The sequence below is a fragment of the Pygocentrus nattereri genome, chromosome 17 (assembly GCF_015220715.1).
Source record: "Pygocentrus nattereri isolate fPygNat1 chromosome 17, fPygNat1.pri, whole genome shotgun sequence".
Lineage (NCBI taxonomy): Eukaryota > Metazoa > Chordata > Actinopteri > Characiformes > Serrasalmidae > Pygocentrus > Pygocentrus nattereri.
In genome coordinates, this window is record NC_051227.1 from 32,247,729 (window position 1) to 32,271,867 (window position 24,139).

Genomic DNA, 24,139 nt, shown 5'->3' on the forward strand with positions numbered 1-24,139 from the left:
CTGCGGTCATGCCACAGATGTTCGCCCTGTTTAAATGCCTTATGGAGAAAAATCTGAAAAAAACTCCTATTGTCTGCCTGCTGAGTGGATTCACTCTCTGACAGGAATGGGTAGCTGTGCACCCCAGGAAAACTTTGGTTCAGTGCCCAGTGCCTTGTTTTGGAGAAATCTTTTGTTTTATCTGTTGAATTTCAAAGGCTTCCCCTGTAGCTGTACTTTTTTGTGTTAAAGGCTTGCAGAGCTATTTTCCTGAGTAATATTTTGATCTCTCTTTTAATTAAATATTATTCCCTGATAACTGCAAAAAAATATAAAGTAAATAAAGCCTAAATTCAGTTATTTTGTGATCTGTTTTACCCCACCATTTACTCCATTGTAAAGAAAATTCCTTTGTGTGATGGAGATCAGTGCTCTCACTGGCTGTGTCGGTGGAGGAGACAGGTTTAGATATATGGTCAGTATGCTGTGTAGAAGGACTCAACAATGGCTATAGTGAGAGAGAGTACAGAAAGACTATACATGTTTGACTTTTTAAGCTTGTTTATGCTGAGAGCCAGATGCAGTCACAAAATCATGAGTATATGTCAGCTAAGCATGTGATTACACAGCACTGTTTGATGTGAACTTGTAAGTATTATTTTAAATAGCTTTTGTTTTCTAATTTTCCATTAGATAACGCAAATGTTGTTTTGGTAAGGCTAATGTAATAATAAGATAATACTAGTTAGTGTTAATGTGGTTTTCATTGTTGTGCAATGTTTGCATGAAGCTGAAGGAGGTTAAAATTTGTTTTGTAGCATCTCTCAAGATTAAATACAGATATTCTGTAACATACATTTTAGCCATCTCCCACAGCATACTGGAGTTAAAATTTAAGAAGTTAAATTATAGGCATGACCTCCAAGTGCATACTCTCAGCTTTGTGAGAGCTGTTTGGACCTTTTTCTGCACTTTGGACCTTGGTTGGTTATGTATGGGAAAGGTTGTGATTCTTACACTGTTCACCTGATTTATATGTAAATTTTGACCTGTTAATTGTCTGACGCTGTGCTGTGGTCTGTACAATGTACAAATACTTATGGACCTGACTTTATTCTGTACATTAGATGTTACAGTTTGTTACAGTTAAGCTTAAATCCTGTCTCTAAACATTTCTGTAGTCTGACAGCTTAGTTATGTGCTCAGTTTACCCTAGTGAGGACAGATTATAGTTAAATTAGCCCACAGAAAGCCTGTTAACAACAATAAGCGACTCTGCTCAATCAGTCCATAACGCAGAAATGTAATTTTGTGACGTTACATTGATTTGTGACGTTACATGGATGTTTTACACTGTCCTGTTCTGAAAAGACATGTGTATGTGAGGAGGCAGCTGCGAAAGTATGAATGCTGGGTGAGCGAGTATGTTTATTGGAGTGGGGCAGGATGCTTGCTTGAACTGATGCAGCATCAAACAGCAAATCTTAACCGTGTTCATAATCACATGCTTTCACAATCACAGAAGTGCACATTTCACAATTTCTCAATGGTAGATTAAGAGGCACTTTTTAATCCCACAAATGGGGAAATTTCACCTCCGCATTTAACCCATCCATGAAGTGAAACACCACATACACACTAGTGAGCACACAAACACTAGAGGGCAGTGAGCACACTTGCCCCGAGCAGTGGGCAGCCCTATCCACAGCACCCGGGGAGCATTCGGGGGTTTGGTGCCTTGCTCAAGGACGCCTCAGTTATGGACTGTTGGCACTGGGGATCGAACCTTCTGGTCACAGGGCCCGCTCCCTAACCTCCAGCCCATGACTGCCCCAGATACAGTGACAAGTAACATTCATGAACTGGCAAGGAAAATGCAGTTTTGCTTGTTATGTCTCCTTCAAGGACAAAGTTATAGCCCGTGTGATATGCCCCCATTGCTTTGTGGACTATTTGCTGATGTGGAAAATTGTTTTACAATATGCTGAAACTTATGCAACATTTGAAGAGAGCAGAAAATCAACAAAGGCCCAAAACATTTGGTGCCAATTATGAGAGTACTGGGTCATCCTCATCGCTTTCCCTTCGTCTAGCCCAGCCATTACTGTAATGTATATTATTTTCTTTGATGCAGCTAAAAATTCCATATAAAAGCCTGCCATATTGTGTTCCCAGATGGGATGGGGGGTGGGGGCTCAGATGAGAGTTTTATGGCTGTCAGGGAGCCAGTTGGGATCAGGATGTCTCATGTAGTTTTTGGCATCTGGAGCTGCTTATTAGGAATGCTGCGAAGGAACCTCCCCAAGAATGTAGCATAAATATTTAATCTACACACAGGATGGAAAGTTTACTGCTTATGTGGTTTTCTGTCTTTCTTCTTGGTATTCTTCTGGAAATTGGTGACATGCTTGCTTGTGTTTTTCTTCATGAAAGGTCAAAATTGGACTCGGCATATGAATTTTAAATGAGGTTTCAAGCTGCAGCAGTATAAAAGTCAACAAAGATTTTAGCTGCACAGAGAAATGTAAAAGTCTTTCAAGAAATTACAAGGCACAAATCTGTGCAAACTGTCTGTCATCACTATTATATCAAACTTTTCTCTTTTGTTTTTTTTTTTTTTTTTCTTTTATATGAATTTGAAATCACGAGTTGCTTTTTATGTTGAGTGACTTTTATGACAAAAGGACAAATAGAAATGCTCCAAACTTACTTGTTGCATTGAGTACATTAAAGTCTGTCCACAGCAGTTTGCTAACTGAAATTGTATCTGTCATCACTTCAATGGTCACCAGTTCCTAATTTTTCTGTAGTGAAGCAAAATACCACATACTCAGTCTCTTGCTTGGCTAAAGACAAGGACATGAAGCGGGAGTGCTGTCTTGTCAGCATCCTATTCAGTGTCGTCCTGCTGTCTGTAGCCAGCTATAACTGTCTGAGCAGAGATATTCCCAAACTGCAAATGGAGTCCACATGTGTGGCAGCCAGAATCGAACTGGGCCTCTCCCTCCCCATCAGACGAGGAGTGGAGCGAGATAAGGAAAGGAGTGAATACTCCTGCATTCAGCGTCTTGCTCTGAACTCCGGAAATGAACCATTTGGAATGCCTAACCACTCCTCATCCCACTATCTGCATATCTGCATTGCTAAACCTTATCGAGTGCTTTCCCAGCCATTTTTGCTATGTGGTCTCTCTCTCTTTCCAGGCAAGTGTGGGCACACAAGACCATGTCCTTTTTCGGGTCTCTGTAGGACCTCTAACTTGTTTTGCACTGCTATTGTTTTTGAAATTTTTGTCAATTATTATGTCAACTGTCTGTCTGTGCCTGAGTGCGTGTGATGTAGCAAAGGAGCGTCCTCCTGTGTTTTGAGGAGCCTTGTAAAAGTGGTAAATTCCACGGGGCAGCTGGTGCCGGCTGTTAGCATTCCATCTGCCTGTGAAAGAGAGAGCGAGCCAACCTTTATACGCTCGGTCAGCTCAACCCAGGGCCATGCAAAATACACTGGCATCGACTGCCACCGATAGCTTACTATCCATCACCACAGCAGCTCAGACACTGTATGGCAATTACACATTATCTGAATCCAGAAGGGCTTCTTTTTTTTGTAGACTGTTGCATGTCAGTGTGAAGTCTTCCACTGCCCATGACCCTACAGTTAAGTCTACCTCAGGGCCAGTACTCCAGGCGCCATGGCGATGTGATCGGGTCAGGTGGGGGAACATGTGGCAGGCCTGGGATGCCTCAGTGCAGCTGCTGCACACTTACCCTGCTGGAATGTGAGGGCAAACTCTGGGTGAGGGTTTTTCATCAAGCAGTCCCATTTGGTTCTCATTTCTTTGCCTGAATGAGGGAGAGAGAGACGCTCACTAAAAATAATTCGGAGGGAGGAGGGGGAGGAAAACAGGCCAGAAACAACATCATCATCTCTTTCTGCTCCATCCCTTTGACTCATCCTGTATCTTTATATTCACTATTAATTGCTACTGCTGAAGCTACTGCAGACTGCTTTGGTGTGGTTTTAAGATTAAGTTTAAGGTCTGGCATTTAAAACTGTAAATTGCCAAATGGAGTATTGTGACTGTTTTCAAAGGTCATATAAAGTCACTATATTTTTCTGTAACAAATTGTCCTATGAACCTTTTAGACTGTTGTTAGAGTAGCTGGACGAATTATTAACTCAAAAATATCACTGACAGCAATGGAAATGTTGTAGCGGTTCTGTGAGGGTGATCATGGGTGCAGTATCTCTGAACTTTTGCCTCTATTCCAGGCTCTGGAGGAGGCGCAGAAAGCCATCCAACAACTGTTTGGCAAAATCAAAGACATCAAGGACAAAGCGGAGAAATCGGAGCAAATGGTGAGTAAAAATAAGCCTTGTAGACAGGAACCTGGGTCATTTAGGGCCTGAAAGTCGACCCAGTGTAAATAGGACTTTCACCTCCCCCTAACATGCTTCACAATACTGGCTAACTATGCAGGAGGAAATTGTGACATCCTGCGGTTTTTGTACACTGCAGCCCCTTAAGTCCTGGGTAATGCACTAGCCATCTGCATGTTACCAGTGCAGAGCAGGTCAGCGGAAGGGCAGGGTCGGGCTAGCTGGAGTTGTGGGACAGGAGAACAATAGGGAGCCTCTGTGCTGGATATGCTGGAGCAATCAGCTGTAAGATGTTTGTTCGACTCCTCAGGTAAAAGAGATCACCCGGGACATCAAACAGCTGGACCATGCCAAGCGTCACCTGACCACCTCCATCACTACACTAAATCATCTGCACATGTTGGCTGGCGGTGTGGACTCTCTAGAGTAAGTGGCCTCACCCTTTGCCAGCCCACACACCACAGATAAAGCAATAAAGTGATAGTTCAGTGAAATCACATTTACAGTTTTTCCCCCTTACGGCAAAAAAGTCAGCTAGCCCAGACCTGCTTCTTTAGTTCTGCAAGGTACTATGAGGCTAATGTAGCTAACAAGAATTATAAGCTGTTATAAATATAATACTCCATCAATTAGTGGATAGCAGGGTACAACCTAACACACAACTCTTTCAAAAATATTGGAAGAGTGAAGCCAATTCTTTTGTTTTTGCTACATGAATGATGAATGAGACATTCATGGATCAGAATTTCAGATTCTGTATTTCCTGATATTTACATCTAGATGTGTTAAATAAGATGGAACCTTTTGTTTGAACCCACCCATTTTACATAGGAAAAAAATACACGTAAGTGACAGGTGTTTCTTGTTGCCTAGGTGTACCCTGTTAGATTGATTTGTTTATACAATTTATAGCTATGAATGCCTGCTCTTGGGTTGGACCCTGGGTTTTGCCTATGAAGACTGCATTTGTTGTTAAAATAGATAAACCACCATGAAGACCAGAGAGCTATCTATGGGAGAAAGTTGACAAAAGAGAGAAAATTGCACACTCATTCGTTATAGCCCATGTAACAACCTGGAATGTCCTGAAAAAGAAAGGAACCACTGTTGTTCTAACAACCAGACATTGAACAGGTTATCCAAGGAATACAGCAGTTGATAACAGGAACATTTGAGAGCTAAGTAGAAAAACCCGAAAACAACAGTCAGTGACAATCACAAAGATCCTCCGCAGGGCAGGACTTGGATAGCAGAAAAGAGGCTGTACCACAGCATGAACACCACTCATCAGCAAGTAAGAATGAGAAGGCCAGATTGTAATTTGTAAAGATGTATAGAGCTGAGCCACAGAAGTTCTGGAACAAAGTTTTGTGTACTGATGAGGCCGAGATTGGCCTTTCCATCTCCTGGGTAGAGGTTGAAGTGTGGACAAAGAATGGACCTGCTCATCGGTCATGGTAGTGCCATGAGTTGGGCTTATAATGATGTCTTCTGGACCGGACTCGCTGATCTTTATTGGTTGATGTAACTTATGATGGTAGCAGCAGAAAAATTTCAGAAGTCTACAGAAACATTCGGTCTCAATTTACAGAGAAGTGCATCCATCTATTTGGGAAAACATCATGCAGTAAGACAAGGACCCAAAACAGACAGGCAACACAACAGGGACTTCATCAGGGGAAAAACGTGTAAGGTTTTAGATTGGCAAAGTCAGTAACTAGATATTAAACCAATTGAACATGCATTATACCTGAAAAGAAGGCCACCACCCCCCTTCAACAAAAACAAACAGTAAGTAACTGAAACGGTGGTAAAAGCTTGGAAAAACATCACCAAAGAAGAATGCACAGTCTGGTTACATCAGTGGGTTGGCTTGATTTTTGTTATTGTAAGTGAGGAATATGCAGGCCAAATATTAAGTGTTGTTTAACTTACTTTAAGGCTATCTGTTCCTATATTTTTGCTCACCTAAAAACTGGCAACTGCCATCAAAGGTATCAAGCTCTTCAACATGTTCAGATGTAAATATCAGCAAAATAAAAGCTGAAATTCTGATCAATCGTCTCATATTCATCTTTTGAGCTCAAGCCTAAATGTCTTCAAGGCATAGCAAAAAAAATTTAGCTGGCCTTGCCATTACAATACTTTTAGAGGAGACTGCATTTTAAAATGGTGCCATATTAGAGCTAACAAGAGGGCCAATAAAATAATATAGCTGCAAATTCTATGACTTACATCCATAAGTCAGTAATTGAAAAACACTTGCCATGAGAAAAGAAAAAAGTTGCCAGGGTGAATCTTGAAAATATCTGTCATTGCTGTCACAATTCACAAATGACTCTGCTATGGAAATATGAGAACATGACTAAGAGTATGTTGTACTGATACCTACTATCCCCAACATCATGCAAACTGCCTCTTGAATCATCACATAATTGCCTTAAACCATGTTGAGTTGTTAGGTATTCTTAAATAAACTTGCTCATGTGATTTTGGCCATTCTGCCACAAAAAAAAACAAGTGCTATTGATTCAGTACATTAGGGACACATTTCATATACTTTGATTGACCTTCATTTTCAGAGCCATGACACGCAAGAGGCAATATGGGGAGGTAGCCAATCTGCTCCAGGGGGTGGTCAATGTTCTGGAGCATTTCCAAAAGTATATGGGCATCCCCCAGATACGCCAGCTCTCTGAGAGGTAAGCGTGGACTCGCATTCTCTTCTCCAAATCCTATCAGCCTCTTTTTAGGCTCTATTGAGAACACACGTAAACACACACACAAAAAATCTGACTTGAGTAATAAATGTCCAGACATTTCATTACATTGCTGCATGTGAAGTGAGCCATGCCCTAACTGTATACTTGGACTGTCTGCCTGTTGTCTGTATGAACTGAAAGTGCAGACAGTGTTTATATGACTAATTCTCTGCTGTAATTCTCTAAATTGAATGGTGCTGAGGATAAGAGGATCCTGTTTATGTTTACCACATATGCAACACAGGAAGGAAATCTGCTCCAAAGGTCTTCTTTACTCAAGTGCTTTTTTAGGCATGTTCTTCCAGTGGAGAGGAGCTCTTTGTCCTTGCGTGTCCCCAGCACTCGACCCCCTGTCCCTTGTAGGACTAAAGACTGAACTCTTTGTGAGGGCTGAGAGAGGCCCTCAGTTTTATTCCATGCATCTCCATGACTCGCTCCTTCCCACTGCTTATTTATGTTGGATTCTCTGATAAAGCTGTTGGTTCATAAGCAAAGGGCGAGGAAGGGTGTGTTTGATGTGGAAAACTATTCCCCAGATTGTTCCAGTGCCTTAATGTTTATCTGGAACAGCCTGTGGCTTCAATTGCCTTTTCTTACTCCCACAGTTGGCATTTCCACCCCCCCCAGCAGTCCTTAACTAAGGAGAATGCATGTCTTTGCATGGCTCAAGTTTGAATCAAAGTGGCAGAATGCCAACAGCTGCTATGCTTTTGTGCTTGTGCAAAATGAACCAATCGAGCACATTGATTAAGCATTTCTCAACTGGAGCCTGTACTTTTTGACCTTGTGTAGACTCTCTTCTTCAGGTCTTAAGGTGTGGAAAAAGATTTCATTGGATGGAGGTGGTCTTGGAGATCTTGGAATTTACAGTGTAAACATATTAGCCCCCTTTGGTGCAGGAGCACAATATGGGCTTCCTTGTTTTGAACTTCACTTGCTGAGCATAAATTGTTGAGAGAGATGCGGACAGAAATGCTGTGTTGCTCATATCTGATTGGCCTGCTCCAGTGCGCAGTTTTAGCCCAGGCCAAAAATGGGAGAAGCAAAATGTTTTCATTTTGAGGCGTGACCCACCCACCCTAAATAGAAATGTCTGGTTAGTTGAAAGGTGTGGCAGAGATGTTTGATCAGGGACAGCAGCTGAGTGTACAGCCACAGTTCAGATACTGCTGGGTCTTTAGAGTAGTTGAGAAAGACACAGATAAGTAGATGCATGCCCAGTTGGAGGCTGTTGTCCATCTGGCAAGAACATATGGGTTCCTCTCTTTCTCTTGCTGTTCTTGTTTATCCTGGAAGTCACTTGTTGTTCCAGTGATGGGATCTGGCTATACCCGCATCTACAGTGAATTAAGAAATGAAATTGGAATCCCATATCCACTGTGCGGTGATGCTTCCAAACCTCTTTAATCTCATCTTCAACTTGCCATGAACCTGCCCACTGCTGCGAGTGCTGAAACCTGACAAACACTACAAATGCTAATACACAGATATTTAAACAGAGTCATGAAAAAGTTTCTGCCCCCATCTGTTTTCCTGTGTTTTTGCATATTATTCATATTTGTTTGTTTTCTTGAGGGTTGTAGTCTTAAGTAGGGGGTGTCAGAGGGTGAAAGCCATTTGGCTGGTGTGCCAGGTAAATAAATATGTATTACCAGGGCTGGGCAATTTATTGAACAAATATTATCTTTCACAACATCATTCATATCAATTATTTTGACATAGTTGAAACACTTTTCTTAGTCATTACTGCTACACTGCGTAACTTTAGTCACGTTGTTATATTAATCAAGTCTCAGAATTACTGAGCATTATTCATTTAAAAAAAAAAAACATTGGCTAAAAATGCCTCCAGAGTTACTTTGCTATTAGCATGAATAAAATTTGGACATGCCATGAGGTTCTGATGTTTAATCCTCATAATCATCATTCGTGAGAGAGTACAAAAGAATTGTGTAGTAATGGCAACAAAGTTGAGGGCACAGATGATTCTAAACTTTGAGTACCATACCTAACCATTTTATACTGTTCAGTGAATTCATTGTAACCAGGAAAAAACAAGAACCTTTCAGTGTCTTCCATGGTTCTGCTGCCCTCTCTATGTTCCACTAAGAAACCTAAACACTTATTCTAAGTTTACCAAAAGCACCACAGTGATTTTTAAGAAGTGTTCTATAGGCTGATCAATACTGGAGTGTATTCATAGATACTGTTATGATTGATGAAAACCAAAGACTGCGTTTAGTCAAGAATGCTTGTAAAATTGTCATATTAGAGAGATGCTTTGCTGAATCAGGACCTGGCTAAACTGCCATCGTTAAAAGAACCATTAATTCTGTTTACTGTGAACAGTTTGTGCTGGAAATGTAAGACCATATCCATCAATTAGACTGCGATGAAGCTAAAGTGCCTTTAGGTGAGACAAGCAGTCCATGGTCAAAAATCTGTGTCCATGTAGTTTCCATCTCATAGTTTCCAGAGGGGAGACCAGAATGTTATGTTGTCTTCCCATTTACTAATAAAAATGGGTGTACAATGTTTAGTTTATTTTGAGATGAGTTTAGAAAGTTTTAGAAAAGGGGCAGAGAATGACCTCAGCATCATTTACTTCCTAAATTTTGTTTTACAAGGATTAGAATATAATTAATAAATTTATTACGCTATATATTATTTATACTATATGCATGTAGTACGAACTACAAGTTAATTTAATCCCCCCCCCCCCCCCCCCCCTTTTTTTTTCTTTTCTTTTCTTTTCTTTTTTTAAATTCTGTATAAATCTGGTCTCGTCTTGAGTACTGATCTTGACTCTGTCTAGGTCTTGATTTAGACTTGCCTCTAGAGGTCTTGACTATAACATTACTGCTAATGGTGGAGTTGGTTATTTCAAAGGACCACTCAGCACTGTGTAAAGGTGGCCCTGAATTTTTGACTACAGACAGGTGTTCTAAGATTTTTTTCAGGTCACACACTTTAAACAGTACAGTTGATCTGAATAAGAGCATCTGACAATTTAGAAAAATGTAAATGTAAACATGGGGCCACTTGTGCAACACAGAGCTGAATTACACAAATATTACCTGATATTGAGCTACCATGCTCAGAAACATAATCCACCTCCATACTGCTAATTTAAAGATTGTTTTTGTATATTTGGTAGGTTGTCTAGGAATGAACATTCTGACTAATTTTGGTATTCAATTATTCACACATCTGAGCTTGAGATATCTGAGTTAGTAATATATTTGTGTGGATGTTTGGTCAACCACAAAGAAGGAAAAGAAAAAATACTTAGATCTAGAATTAAGCTAACTTGTGCAATGGCATCTTAAATCACACTAATTTAGTCTTATACTACATTGTAGGGGCTTTAAAAAGGAAAATTCTGTGTGTGCTTTTTATATTTCTGCATAATCTGACGTTAACAAAGTCCTTTGTTGATGCAAAGTGCTCTATTTGAAAGAAATATTCTGACTTTTATTTACTGTCATAAATAACCAGTGAAGCTACATATTTGTCTGAATATTTTTTTCTATATATATTGACAGTGGTAAAGTAGTGGTACGTCCAAAAAATACCCTGTATCCCTTCACCATGAACTGATTAAAATTACATTTCAAGCTAAAGTCTGGGATTGTGAGATTGGCCGCAGGCTGGGACAGACGGCAACAGTAATGCGGTCACTGTACCGGACTGTAGTGGTGAAGAGGGTCTCTATTTACCAGTCGGTCTACATCCCGACCCTCACCACACCCACCTATGGTCATGAGCTGTGGGTAATGACTGAAAGAACAAGATCGCGAATACAAGAGGCGGAAATTAGCTTTCTTTGCCGGGTGGCGGGCTACGCTCTATTTGATAGGGTGAGGAGCTCAGTCATCCAGGAGGAGCTCAAAGTAGAGCCACTGCTCCTCCACATTGAGAGGAGCCAGCTGAGGTGGTTTGGGCATCTGATCTGGATGCCTCTTGGTGGGGGTGTACCAGGCATGGCCTACCAGGACAAGACCCCGGGGTCATCCTAGGACCTGCGAGCAATTATATCTCCAAGTTGGCCTGGGAGCGGCTTGGGGTCCTCAGGAATGAGCTGGAGGAAGTTGCGGGGGACAGGGTCGTCTGGGATTCTCTGCTCTCTCAACTGCTACCGCGACCCTATCTAGACTAAGCGGTTAACGATGATGATGATGATGATGATGATGAAGCCAAAGCCTTCTCTTTAAACTGTGGTAAAACAATGTCTGACAGATGTTAGACAGCATAATCATAACTGTTTCATGCATTGACTTTTTGTGAAGCAGTTTTTAGGGGCTTGAACACTTCAGACATCTGGTTTGTATCACCAACACTGTGAACAATTCTGCCTCGGTAATTCCACTAGAATGGAGCATTTCGTATTAAATCACCCAGAATGACTTTTATATTTTTATATCTTATGCCTTAATGGTTTATATCTTAATGGTCTAATCCTGCAGACATTTTGAAATATTGGTGGAATTCCCCTTTTAAAAAGTAATGAATTTAACATGATGATTCCTGCAGGCTCCATGTCATGTACTGACTCTTCCTGTTCTCCCAAATTACATTTTTCTTAAGGATATGATATTAGGCTGCTGACTCAGGTTCAGAAATGAGATTGCATCAGAAAATGGCTTATCTCTTCATCAGATCAAATGCTCTAATTCTTTCTGTGTTCCATTTTTATGCTTGCGGTAATTGAGAGGTTCCATATCCTGGGGCAGGATCAGACTGATTGGGACCCTCTCCATTTGATCTGGCCTCTTTTAGGATAATGAGAGAAATCCCTCCACCTCCCCTAAAGGCTAAGCATGCACTCAGACCAGATTGATGAGTTTCTTGTGTTGAAACTCATCAATGTGTCTCTTTCCCACAGGGTGAAAGCTGCACAGAGCGAATTAGGCACTCAGATCCTGGCTGATTTTGAGGAGGCTTTCCCTTCACAGGGGTCAAAGGTATTGCACTATATCAAAGTAAAAAAATGACATTTTGTTATGTGGTTTATTGATAAATGATTTATCTGTATTGTTAATCTCAGTCAAAGAATTTGAGCTGCACAGCATACATAAAAGGTGATACATAAAGTTATCATGTGTTGTGTGTTTTAAACAGAGGCCTGGAGGCCCCAGCATTGTGCTCAGAGATGCCTGTCTGGTGGCCAATGTACTGGACCCTCGCATTAAGCAAGAAATAATTAAGAAATTCATCAGGCAGCACCTCTCTGAATACCTTGTGCTCTTTCAGGAGAACCAGGATGTGAGTATGGCCCATAATAGGCCTCACAGTAAGTTTGGAACATGGTGAAAGTGATCTGCTTTCTGGCAGTTTTGTCAGAGCGCTGTATGTTTTAAATGTAGGTGGCGTGGTTGGATAAGATCGACCGGCGCTATGCGTGGATTAAGCGTCAGCTGGTAGACTACGAAGAGAAGTATGGACGCATGTTTCCTGAAGAGTGGTGCATGACTGAGCGCATCGCAGTGGAGTTCTGCCATATCACTAGGTAACAGCACATTGATTGCATGATTGTAAGGCAGATCCTTCCTTCCACTGACACTTCAGCGTCCTGTATTACTACACTGTGATAAAGTAGGGCAATCGAGTTGCATTTAAGGGAAGTTCACTTCAAGATTGAGTAAGGACACAGCTTGTTCTGACTGATAATACAAAGAAGGAACGGTTAGAAGGTTTAGTGAATCAGTAGCCAAATTCAGATAAATGGTCAAGCAGAGTATTACCAGAGCTTCAGTGAGTCTGTTTCTCACCTTTTGATGAAGCTTTGTCTAATGAAAATATACCTTTTTATTAATTTCTCTTATGGTTAGGCAATATGATGAGGTGTGATATGTGAAATATTAAATAAATATCATTGTATTCATAGTTTTTGTTGGTATTTTTGTGGTACTGTTGGTTCTTTATTGTCCTTTATTTCAATTCATAAAACCTAAGAAACACAAAATAGTGCAAATATTGTGTACAGAGTACAATTCCGGAGTTATCATATTTTTTTCACATTGCCAACAGTTAGCTCTCCTTTTTACAGCACATAACAGGCGAAGATAATATTGATCCAACATTTCTTGCAGCTTTTGAAGGCAGACACGATCAGCTATGGTCAGTTTAATAGCATGCATGTGTTGGCCTATAAAATCACTGACCTGAAGCCTCACTTCTGCGTAGCATGTGAGGTCTTGCTGACCACAGTGCTTGCATGTGTGTGTGTTTTGTGTGCTCATCAGGACAGAGTTGGCGAAGCTGATGCGAACCCGAGCCAGGGAGATTGAGGTCAAGCTCTTGCTCTTTGCTATTCAAAGGACCACCAATTTCGAGGGGTTGCTGGCTAAGCGTTTCTCAGGCAGCACCTTGAGCGACGGCACTGGGGTAAGGCCAGCATGGGGTGTTCCTGGCTCTATTTCCCAGGTCATAGTGCCATGTGTCTGCCTGCGTACAAAGGAACATTTCTGGAGCGTGAAACCGATGGGAATGAGGTTGTGAGGTCCTGACGTGTGTGTGTGTGTGTGTGTGTGTGTGTGTGTGTGTGTGTGTGTGTTCTTTTGACTGCAGAAGAGACCTGAGACACCCCTGGAGTCCACTAACCCTTTTCTAGAGGATGAATCGGAGGACAATGTCTCTGAGAAGGATGAAGATCTAGACAGGGTAAATTTATTCATCCTCATCATCAGTGACTGCTATTGTGTCCTTACATGTCCTCTTCTACAACATCGTTTAGCTTTAGCAATAAAATAATAGGTGTTAAAACATTTATGTGTAGGTTAAATGGGGCTGAGGAATGTATTAAAAAAAAAAAGCCACTGACCTCATGTGGTGTTCACGTTTACCCCACCCAGAGTCTGATCGAACTAGATCCTGTTGTCCTTGCATTGTATTGTACACTGCTCAAAAAAATAAAGGGAACACTTAAACAACACAATATAACTCCAAGTAAATCAAACTTCTGTGAAATCAAACTGTCCACTTAGGAAGCAACACTGATTGACAATCAATTTCACATGCTGTTGTGCAAATGGAATAAACAACAGGTGGAAATTATTGGCAATTAGCAAGACACACTCAATAAAGGAGTGGTTCTGCAGGTGGGGACCACAGACCACTTCTCAGTACCTATGCATTCTGGCTGATGTTTTGGTCACTTTGTGGTGCTTTCACGGTGGTGCTTTCACACTCGTGGTAGCATGAGACGGACTCTACAATCCACACAAGTGGCTCAGGTAGTGCAGCTCGTCCAGGATGGCACACCAATGTGAGCTGTGGCAAGAAGGTTTGCTGTGTCCATCAGCGTAGTGTCCAGGGGCTGGAGGCGCTACCAGGAGACAGGCCAGTACACCAGGAGACATGGAGGAGGCCGTAGGAGGGCAACAACCCAGCAGCAGGACCGCTACCTCCGCCTTTGTGCAAGGAGGAACATGAGGAGCACTGCCAGAGCCCTGCAAAATGACCTCCAGCAGGCCACAAATGTGTATGTGTCTGCACAAATGGTTAGACTCCATGAGGATGGTATGAGGGCCCGACATCCACAGATGGGGGTTGTACTCACAGCCCAACACCGTGCAGGACACTTGGCATTTGCCAGAGAACACCAGGATTGGCATATTCGCCACTGGCTCCCTGTGCTCTTCACAGATGAAAGCAGGTTCACACTGAGCACATGTGACGGACGTGACAGAGTCTGGAGACGCCATGGAGAGCGATCTGCTGCCTGCAACATCCTTCAGCATGACCGGTTTGGCAGTGGGTCAGTAATGGTGTGGGGTGGCATTTCTTTGGAGGGCCGCACAGCCCTTTATGTGCTCGCCAGAGATAGCCTGACTGCCATCAGGTACCGAGATGAGATCCTCAGACCCCTTGTGAGACCATGTGCTGGTGCGGTTGGCCCTGGGGTCCTCCTAATGCAGGACAATGCTAGACCGCATGTGGCTGGAGTGTGTCAGCAGTTCCTGCAAGATGAAGGCATTGAAGCTATGGACTGGCCCGCCCGTTCCCCAGACCCGAATCCGATTGAGCACATCTGGGACATCATGTCTCGCTCCATCCTCCATCTGTGTGTTGCACCACGAGCTGTCCAGGAGTTGGCGGATGCTTTAGTCCAGATCTGGGAGGAGATCCCTCAGGAGACCCCCCGCCACCTCATCAGGAGCATGCCCAGGCGTTGTAGGGAGGTCATACAGGCACGTGGAGGCCACACACAATACTGAGCCTCATTTTGACTTGTTTTAAGGACATTACATCAAAGTTGGATCAGCCTGTAGTGAGTTTTTCCACTTTAATTTTGTGTGACTCCAAATCCAGGCCTCCATTGGTTAATAAATTTGATTTCCATTGATGATTTTTGTGTGATTTTGTTGTCAGCACATTCAACTTTGTACAGAGCAAAGTATTCAATGAGAATATTTCATTAATTCAGATCTAGGATGTGTTATTTGAGTGTTCCCTTTATTTTTTTGAGCAGTGTATAAACAACATCAAATTGGGCAGTCGTGGGCTGGAGGTTAGGGAACTGGACCTGTGACTGGAAGGTTGCTGGTTTGATCCGCAGCACCGACAGTCCATGATTGAGGTGCCCTTGAGCAAGACACTTAACCCCCAATTGCTCCCCGGGCGCCGTGGATAGGTCTGCCCACCGCTCCGGGCAAGTGTGCTCACTGCCTCCTAGTGTGTGTATTCACTAGTGTGTATGTGGTGGTTCACTTCACGGATGGGTTAAATGCGGAGGTGGAATTTCCCCAGGTGTGGGATTAAAAAAGTATCACTTAACTTAAGTGGTGAGTTCAGTTGGTCTAAACGCTTATTTTTAAACACGTTGGTCTTACATTTCTTACGTTATATGTGCTCTGCTTCATATACCAATACCAAAAAATCTATGTGAATTGACATTTTATATTTTTATATACTGGAGTTTACTCATCTTTTTTTGGACTAACCTGTTTATTGAGTTCATGCAAAAAACTCCACAGATCTCATCTTCATAGCACACGGCTGTTAGCTCTTTTCTATTTAAACATTCTTCCCTTTACCCTCCCTTCTTCCTGTACTTCCCAGCTCCATAAAATGTGAAAACAGCCAGAGAGACCATAGCATATCACTTGTGCTTTGGACTTGATTATAAAAAAAATCCTTCAAGCCCTCTAAAGAGTGTAGACATTTATACCATCCATCTTCATTTCTAGTGACCATCATGCACAAAATACTGCTTTGCTTTTCATTCTTGAAAGCACAACATTGCTGATTCCATCAAATTGTTTCCATCAAATACATTGACATTTAGAGTTTACCCTTTTTTTTTTTTACCACTGCAACCCTGGGTTTAAAATGTCATGTATGTCATTTCAAAACTTAGAAATTTTGCAAATGTGTTCTGACAGTGAAATTTCCTTCCACTTTTGCTGTCTTATCAGATATGCTGTACAACTCAGAAAGCCTGTTAAGAAATTTCAGTTGACTAATGTTTTCCTGTTTTCAGCCAAAGAAGCCCAAGGCCCCGGACAATCCGTTCCATGGCATTATTTCCAAATGCTTTGAGCCTCATCTCTACGTCTACATCGAATCACAGGACAAGTGAGTAGAATGTGCAAGGAATTATACAAGCACAAACAGAGTGTCCCTAAACACCCACCAAAAGAGGTATTTGTGTTACAGTGTAAATGGGTTTGGCATTAGAAGTTAAAACAAGGTTTGCTTCTCTCTGACAAAGGTTTGTGTGTGTGGTGTGCATTTGTATGCTGTCACATGGTTGGGTGTCCCCTTCAGTATTCCCTCACCAGTCGTTACCCTGTCTCTGTCTCCATCTCTTCCTTTTTATCTCTCCACTGAAGCAGAAATGTTTCCCATTAGCTGTGTTAACCACAGCCTCTGCAGACGGCTTGAAAAGTGCTACAGCAGCAGATGTCTTTCTCTGCTTTGCTTTTTTCCCCTCTGTCTTTCTCTGCTATTTTTCTCCTTCTTGACTGTTTTGTTACCCTTAGGAAGACTTCCAAATTTGGGGCACTAAAGAGGAGACTCCTTTGCTCTTGTAATGGGCCACTGGCTAAAGTAGACTGACCTTTTCCTGACAATGGCCTCCTTTATTTCCAGTCCAGACTGACCTGTCTGGCATGAAAATGCCCACATTCTTCACTTGGGCGTTTGGTATCTGGTTACTGACTTATGAAGGGATGACCCTCTACAATGGCACATACAATGTCCTCCCTGTTCCAAATAGTTCTCACACTTCTGTACATTGCCAATCACATTCCTATTGGTGTTTCAGTTCTGCACGGCTGTGGCTAACAAATGGCCTTTGTGTCACTGTTGCAGGAATCTGGGGGAGCTGATTGACCGCTTTGTGGCCGATTTCCGAGCGCAGGGTCCCCCCAAGTCAGGCACGGAAGAGGGGGGTGCTGTGCTGCCCAGCTGTGCCGATCTCTTTGTGTACTATAAGAAGTGCATGGTGCAGTGCTCTCAGCTGAGTACTGGTGAACCCATGATAGCCCTCACCACCATCTTCCAGAAGTACCTGCGCGAATATGCCTGGAAGATCCTCTCTGGAAACCTTCCCAAGTAAGTACAGCTCAAACGTGTACCCATAACCACCACCACCCCCTGGCCAATGCCTGATTTTTGATCCTTCAACTCAGCAGAGGAGCTGTTATGCTGTTGTTTTTGCCCAAAGAGCAAAGCCGTTTCTGTGTGGCCCTATTTTCTGTAGGTTCTCTGTGTGGTTCCACTGAAGAAGAATAAGTACCACCCGGCATCTTGGGTGGCTTGCCCTCTATTGTCTTTGGGAGACCAAACTAAAAGGATCCTCTCTTTTGGAGAAGCTGTTGTGGTTTCTCTGGTTTCTCCAACATTTGAACAACAGGAGGAGTTTATGGGGCTGCATGATTTAGGGAGTCCTCTGGTCAGTGTATATGTCTGTGTGTGCATTGCAGAACAAGCAGTAACAGCGGAGGTCTGACCATCAGCAGTCTGTTGAAGGAAAAAGAGGGGTCGGAGGTGGCCAAGTTCACCACAGAGGAGCTGTGTCTCATTTGCAGTATCCTGAGCACAGCCGAATACTGCCTTGCTACTACACAGCAGGTAATTGCGCACAAACATGCACATTTATACAGTGGGGTCCAAAGGTCTGAGACCACTAATAAAAATATTTTTAATTGGCATTATTGACTAATGCATTGCAATGAGTTCTTCATTGCAAATCATATAATCAGTTCGAGTATGAATCTTAAAAATATTCAAATGTCTGTGGATATGAGTAGTGACCTAGAAATAGTGAAGAATCTTGAATATTTCTTATTCTTTTTATTTGTTGTTTTAAAATTTTCAAAAATTCAAAAACTTTTTTTCCAGGTTTAAATAAAAATTCCCAGATTTGTTATGTGATGTTAAAGTCTTGGACCCTGCAGATTTTTAAATGTTCTACTGTTGCTTTTTTGTCCACAGCTTGAGGAGAAACTAAAAGAGAAGGTGGATAAATCACTTATAGAGAGGATCAACCTAACAGGGGAAATGGACACATTTAGCACGTAATGAACCTTCTTAATATATGCCATAGTAATTCTAAATAAATGTAATTGAACATCTTGTTTATTCCTCTGTTCCCTATTATCAATACAGTTTTAGAAAATATTTCCTAATGGGGAATTATTTATATATTAAAATATTAAAATATTTTCCTCTTTTAACTATGTTTGGCAGTGTGATCTCCAACAGCATCCAGCTTTTGGTTCAAGATCTGGACGCTGCATGTGACCCAGCCCTCACAGCCATGAGCAAGGTAAGTTAAATGTGACTTACAAATGGCACACAAACACTTGGCTTATGGAGCTTAATGTTAATCTGTGAAAGCTGAATTATTTTACAACTGTGGTCAAAGACGTTAAGCTGTTTATGGTGCAAGTGTGTTTGTGCATGTGTTTGCAGATGCCATGGCAGAGTGTGGAGCATGTGGGTGACCAGAGCCCCTATGTCACATCTGTCATCATGCACATCAAACAGAATGTACCTATCATCAGAGACAACCTTGCTGCCACCCGCAAATACTTCACCCAGTTCTGCATCAAGTTCACCAAGTTCGTACTGGAACCCTTCCCAGCCACATTTATCTGTTGAGATAGTGTTTATTTTTTTTCTTTTACATGAACAGCACTTTGTATGTACAACTATGTTTAACTGTCCTGCTATTTGCTCTTCTGTTTTCAGTTCCTTTATCCCAAAGTTTATCAACCACCTGTTCAGATGTAAACCCATCAGTATGGTTGGAGCTGAGCAAGTAAGTAGAAAACCACAGTGTTGCAGAAGCTGCAGGAGTATCTTTTTAGACTTATTGATTGTATTATATTCACATAGTTGTTGTACATGTGGTGTCCTTGTAAAGTAGTGAGTAAAAGGGGGTTCTTTGGAGTGATGCCATAAAAGAACAACTTTAGGTTCTTTTTGAGTTGAGTCTTCTTTAAGGCTTTTCTCATGCCTGGTTTGTTTGCACCAGAGTCTGAGTATCAATTATATTGACATCTTTTTCCTTTGTTTTAGTTGGTTTTGCACTTTGAACCTAACCAACTACAAGTTATACATGTGGGTGTTTGTTTATTTGTCATGAATTTGATGAGGATGCAAGTTTTATGCTGTCTCCACTAGTGCCACAAAATTACTTTTTTCTTTTAATCTTTCGCAAGTTTATCATAGTAAAAAAAACTCCCCACATATATATTAATAATGTCTTTTTGTGTTTTGTAACTGTTAAATTGCATGAAAACATAATGCTTAATATTTACAGGTGTTACAGTCAAAACAAAAAAAGAATTGTGATTGACTGGTTTGTCAATTTAAATGTAAGCAGTCACTGACACTTGACCAACGGTGGGTTCCAAACTCCATGTGTAAATATCAGTGAAATGCTTTGCTGTTATTTTATTGCTTGTCTGCCATTATTAGCAACAGCTCATGCAGCAAGAATGATGGCACATCTGCCACAAGTTAAATGCTAAAGCAGGCTGATATGCACTCGGTAAAGCACTGGTAAAGTGCTGCTAGAAGATGAGGAAAGCATGTTCTGATGTTGAATTCCTTCGCTTGGACTAATCGTAAAAGAGGCATTCCCACCAGCAGTGAACTAAACCAGGGTTCACTTGGATACAAACTGATTTTTTTGGCAGTCCACAGTTCATCTGTTTTTGTCACCTGTTAAAATCGACCGAACCAAAGAACAAAAAATTCAGTCAGTGCTGTTTGCACCACACAGGGTAGGTGTGAAAGCGTACTTAGAGAACTGAATTAAAAGTAAAGTCAAAAGGCTCTTTATGGAATCAGAAGGAGTTTCTTGTATGGTGTTGCCCCAAACAAACCCCTTTTCCTTGCTTTTTTTGGAGAATATTAACAATAACTTTTTCAAATAATTAATAAATACTTCTTATTTTAATTCTCTTTTTGTTTGTGTGTCTAGCTACTACTGGACACGCACTCTCTGAAGACTGTTCTGCTAGACCTCCCTTCTATTGGCTCTCAGGTGCTTCGCAAAGCTCCAGCGAGTTACACTAAAATAGTGGTCAAAGGGATGACTCGAGCAGAAATGATTCTGAAGGTGGGCACCTCTTTTTTTTTTTTTTTTTTTTTTTCCCCCCATCCGTACATCCATATATCCACCCCTGACCATAAGAGTCATCATTTGAGTTCATTTTTCCAAGAATTCCTTCTTTAACAAGCTTGCCCTGCAGCCTACCTGTTTGACCCCATGCAGGAAAGTATTTTATTATGAGCAGCTCACAAAGGCCTTCGTGGCTCTGCACTGGATAGGAACCCCTCACTGAGCTATGCCCCTCTGTCTTAATGAACTTTCTCTTCAAAGCAAGGAGTGCTCACACCCAGCAGGGCTCTGCTCAGAGGGTAGCAGCTGCTAACACTGTTCTTCACTTCAGTGTCTAACACTGCCAGGCTAGTGCTCTCTCACACTCAGGGATGGCATAACATATTGATCCAGGTTTGGTTCTTCCTTTATCTAATGCAATGTTGCCAAACTCCAGTCCTAACCCAAGCCTGACAAAATTCTGTCTGGACCCCACCAAACCACATCAACATGTTTTGAGTCCAAAATCAACCTAAGGACCGCAGAATTTTGTCCAAAACTGACCTAAACAAGCCCATCACCCAGAATGTCAAAACCTAAGAGGATAGTGTTGGTTATTGTGTAGAAAAAAAATCCTTCATAAGCCAAGTTATTAATCAAACAATGCTTTTAAACAACATCAGAAAGACTTCAGTCTGGAGAAACTTTAGATACTGCTACGTGTGCTTTTGATGTAGTGTGAAAGCCTTCACCTGTTTAATCCTAAACTAGTTTTCTTTACATTATAACAGATTACCTATAATATATAAAAGTGCTTTTGGCTGAACAAATTGTCCTTTTTTTGCTGCCCTGAACTGTACTTACCTGAAATCTGTTTATTTCTCATTTTTCCTACGAGTGTCGGCCTTGTGGACCTTGATGTTAAATACTTTTAACACCTTGAATAAGTGACTCCTTGAAAGTACAGAACAGTAATGAAAGTTCTTAAGAGGTATAAAGTAAGTAAAACTAAAGGAGGGGAAATCTGTAACTAAAGGATTGATCTTGGGGAAATGACGTCCAAACTCCACCTTCAACAATATTTCAAGCTGTACTCTGTTCTAAAATCAACTGAAGTTGTGCTTGGATACCAGAGTTCAGTGTTACTAGGTGGAATACAGAAGATACTTTCTTGCTTCCTCTTTTCTCCCTGACCCTTGACTCCATCCTCAGTCCTGTGATCTCTGGCTACTTGTTAGGCTCCTCTGGGCTTTCCTGTTCTTCTTAACTGCCTGGAATTCAGCCTTGATCTCTTTAATGTTCAACTGGGACCAGCTTTAATCACGCAATATTATTCTGGAAAAGGGCATTTTCTAACAGATGTGAAAAAGGTTTAGAAACAGTGGATTTGTCAATGTAAACATCTTGTGGTGGCTGGAGGCAAATATTGGACAATATTGTCATGCATTGAGAGGAGAGTTTGTTTTCTGTTTAATTTTGTACCTTATCTGTTAAACCATTATTTCATATCTTAATGTCTTGCATAATGAGAGACAAAGTTGATTAAGATCTGTGTTTTATCACGACAAATAAACCTTTATTAATCTGCCCTGATTGTCAGCAGCTGAGCCTGTCAGCACACTGCACATGTGCTGTTAGGCAGGGGCAACGTCTTGGCCCTTCGACTGCAGCCAGAATGCTTTCAAAGTGTTTACATGCATTCCCATTGCTCATGGCTATTTCGCGGGCCTGCATAATCCTGGCCTTGAGCTGACTGATTTCATACAGTGGGCCTTTAGATCTGGTTAGCATTTAATGATTGACTTTGCACTGCCCAAGGTGCCTGCCAGGTAATTGCTTCCATCTTAAGCACCACTTTGCTTTTGCACATTTTCGGATGGAGCCTCAAAGGAGAAAGCCAGTTGTACACTAAATCGTTGCTTTGTCTCTGCTGTTTTGCTAAAAAGCACCTTGTCACGACTGCTTCAAAAGCCTGGCAAGTTAACTGTGGTTGATGTTTACATGGTGCCTACTGGACCAATGTCTCAGACATGTTCTTCCTTTATTTCAGACAGTGTCGTAGTCCTTCCAGCACAGTTACTTCTGTGAAACATTGTTACTTCCGTGACACGTTTACTGGTTTAAGGGTGAAATATGACCTTCATTGCGGTTGGAAGCTACAGTTTGGCTGTTCACATGATGCTCATTAGAGAGCTAACGTGGAGAATAATCCGTTAAAGATGTCTTTACTTGTCTTTGCTGGGAATGGGCCTGCTCCTGACCTAAGAGAGGGAGAGAGAGAGATGGGAAGCTAAAAGAGGTAGAGCAGGCCAAGCATGCAGCCTGTGAGACGTGGCTGTTTTCCACAACCTCTTTCTCTCCCTCCTGTTGTGGCCCATTCTGGAAACTAAATCGAAAGGTAGCCCCGTCTGTCTGTCTGTCTGTCTGTCTCTCACTCACCCGCTGACTTTTTTTTTTTTTTTTGCCCTTTCTCTCTCTCTCTCTCTCTCTCTCTCTCTCTCTCTCTCTCTCTCTCTCTCTCTCTCTCTCTCTCTCTCTCTCTCTCTCTCTCTCTCTCTCTCTCTCTCTCTCTCTCTCTTTCTTTCTTTCTCCCTTCCCCTCCCCTCTTTACTACTTGCTAACTACAGCAAGGCCCCCTCAAGGCTCTTCATTGGCCTCCAGACCAGTCGCTAAGTAAATCACTTTGTTGAAGGGAGGGTTTGTCATTAAAATTCCAGACAATCCACAGAGTTACATGTTGCTTTTCCATCTTTGACTCATGCATATCTTGGAACCCTGTCCCTTGAGGTAGGGACAGGAGAGTAGTAATGGGGGTTTGGGAAAAGCTGGGGGTGATGTTCCATATCTTTTTTTTTTTTTTTTCTTTCTTTCTTTTCTTTCAGCAGTGTCTGTTAGCCATGTGTTCTCACTCTGTTAGAAATATGAATAGTCACAAGCTCTCCAGCTTTTTTTCAAAAAAAAAGAAAAAAATTCCCAGTATGGGCCTCTGCCACATTTAACTTCTTTTAACTGCTGATTTGCCCAGACTTTCTCATTATAGCAAAAATAATTACCGGTGAGGCTAATTCAGGTTCATTCAAGCGTGGAGAAATTGCGCTGTTAAAAAGGGGCCTAAATATAGGTCCTTAGTGTTGCTCTTTGTTTGCAACTTTTAGCCATTTGATGACTGTCTTAATACTCTCCTGCTTGCTAAAGTAGGCTCATGTGAGAGCACTTAGCCTTTGGGACAGTTCTAAAGACTGTGCTGCAGTCTGCTTGACCCATTTTTCTCTCACCCTCAGGTGGTTATGGCCCCTCATGAGCCACCAGTGGTCTTTGTGGATAACTACATTAAGCTCCTTGCTGATGGCAATCCAGAGACCTTCCAGAAGATTCTAGATATGAAGGTAAGTCCTTGCAGAAGACAGTTACCAACTGTGCAGTTCTGTTAGTTTCTTTGACATGAATATATCCTAGGCTT

The 24,139-nt window shown here is 41.8% G+C and overlaps 1 protein-coding gene across 1 annotated transcript in view; it reads left to right on the plus strand.

Moving 5' to 3' along the window:
• The window catches only part of vps53 (VPS53 subunit of GARP complex), a 31,017-nt gene that overhangs the window by 5,176 nt on the left and 1,702 nt on the right, over positions 1–24,139 (plus strand). Inside the window, exons 5-21 of the mRNA XM_017694880.2 lie at positions 4,249–4,335; positions 4,667–4,782; positions 6,939–7,058; positions 12,004–12,082; positions 12,240–12,383; positions 12,485–12,627; positions 13,364–13,505; positions 13,689–13,781; positions 16,603–16,697; positions 17,436–17,678; positions 18,050–18,197; positions 18,561–18,643; positions 18,816–18,894; positions 19,041–19,189; positions 19,320–19,389; positions 20,560–20,697; positions 23,961–24,065. Coding sequence (XP_017550369.1) covers positions 4,249–4,335; positions 4,667–4,782; positions 6,939–7,058; positions 12,004–12,082; positions 12,240–12,383; positions 12,485–12,627; positions 13,364–13,505; positions 13,689–13,781; positions 16,603–16,697; positions 17,436–17,678; positions 18,050–18,197; positions 18,561–18,643; positions 18,816–18,894; positions 19,041–19,189; positions 19,320–19,389; positions 20,560–20,697; positions 23,961–24,065 — 2,034 coding nt within the window. The remainder of the gene's footprint in view (positions 1–4,248; positions 4,336–4,666; positions 4,783–6,938; positions 7,059–12,003; positions 12,083–12,239; positions 12,384–12,484; positions 12,628–13,363; positions 13,506–13,688; positions 13,782–16,602; positions 16,698–17,435; positions 17,679–18,049; positions 18,198–18,560; positions 18,644–18,815; positions 18,895–19,040; positions 19,190–19,319; positions 19,390–20,559; positions 20,698–23,960; positions 24,066–24,139) is intronic.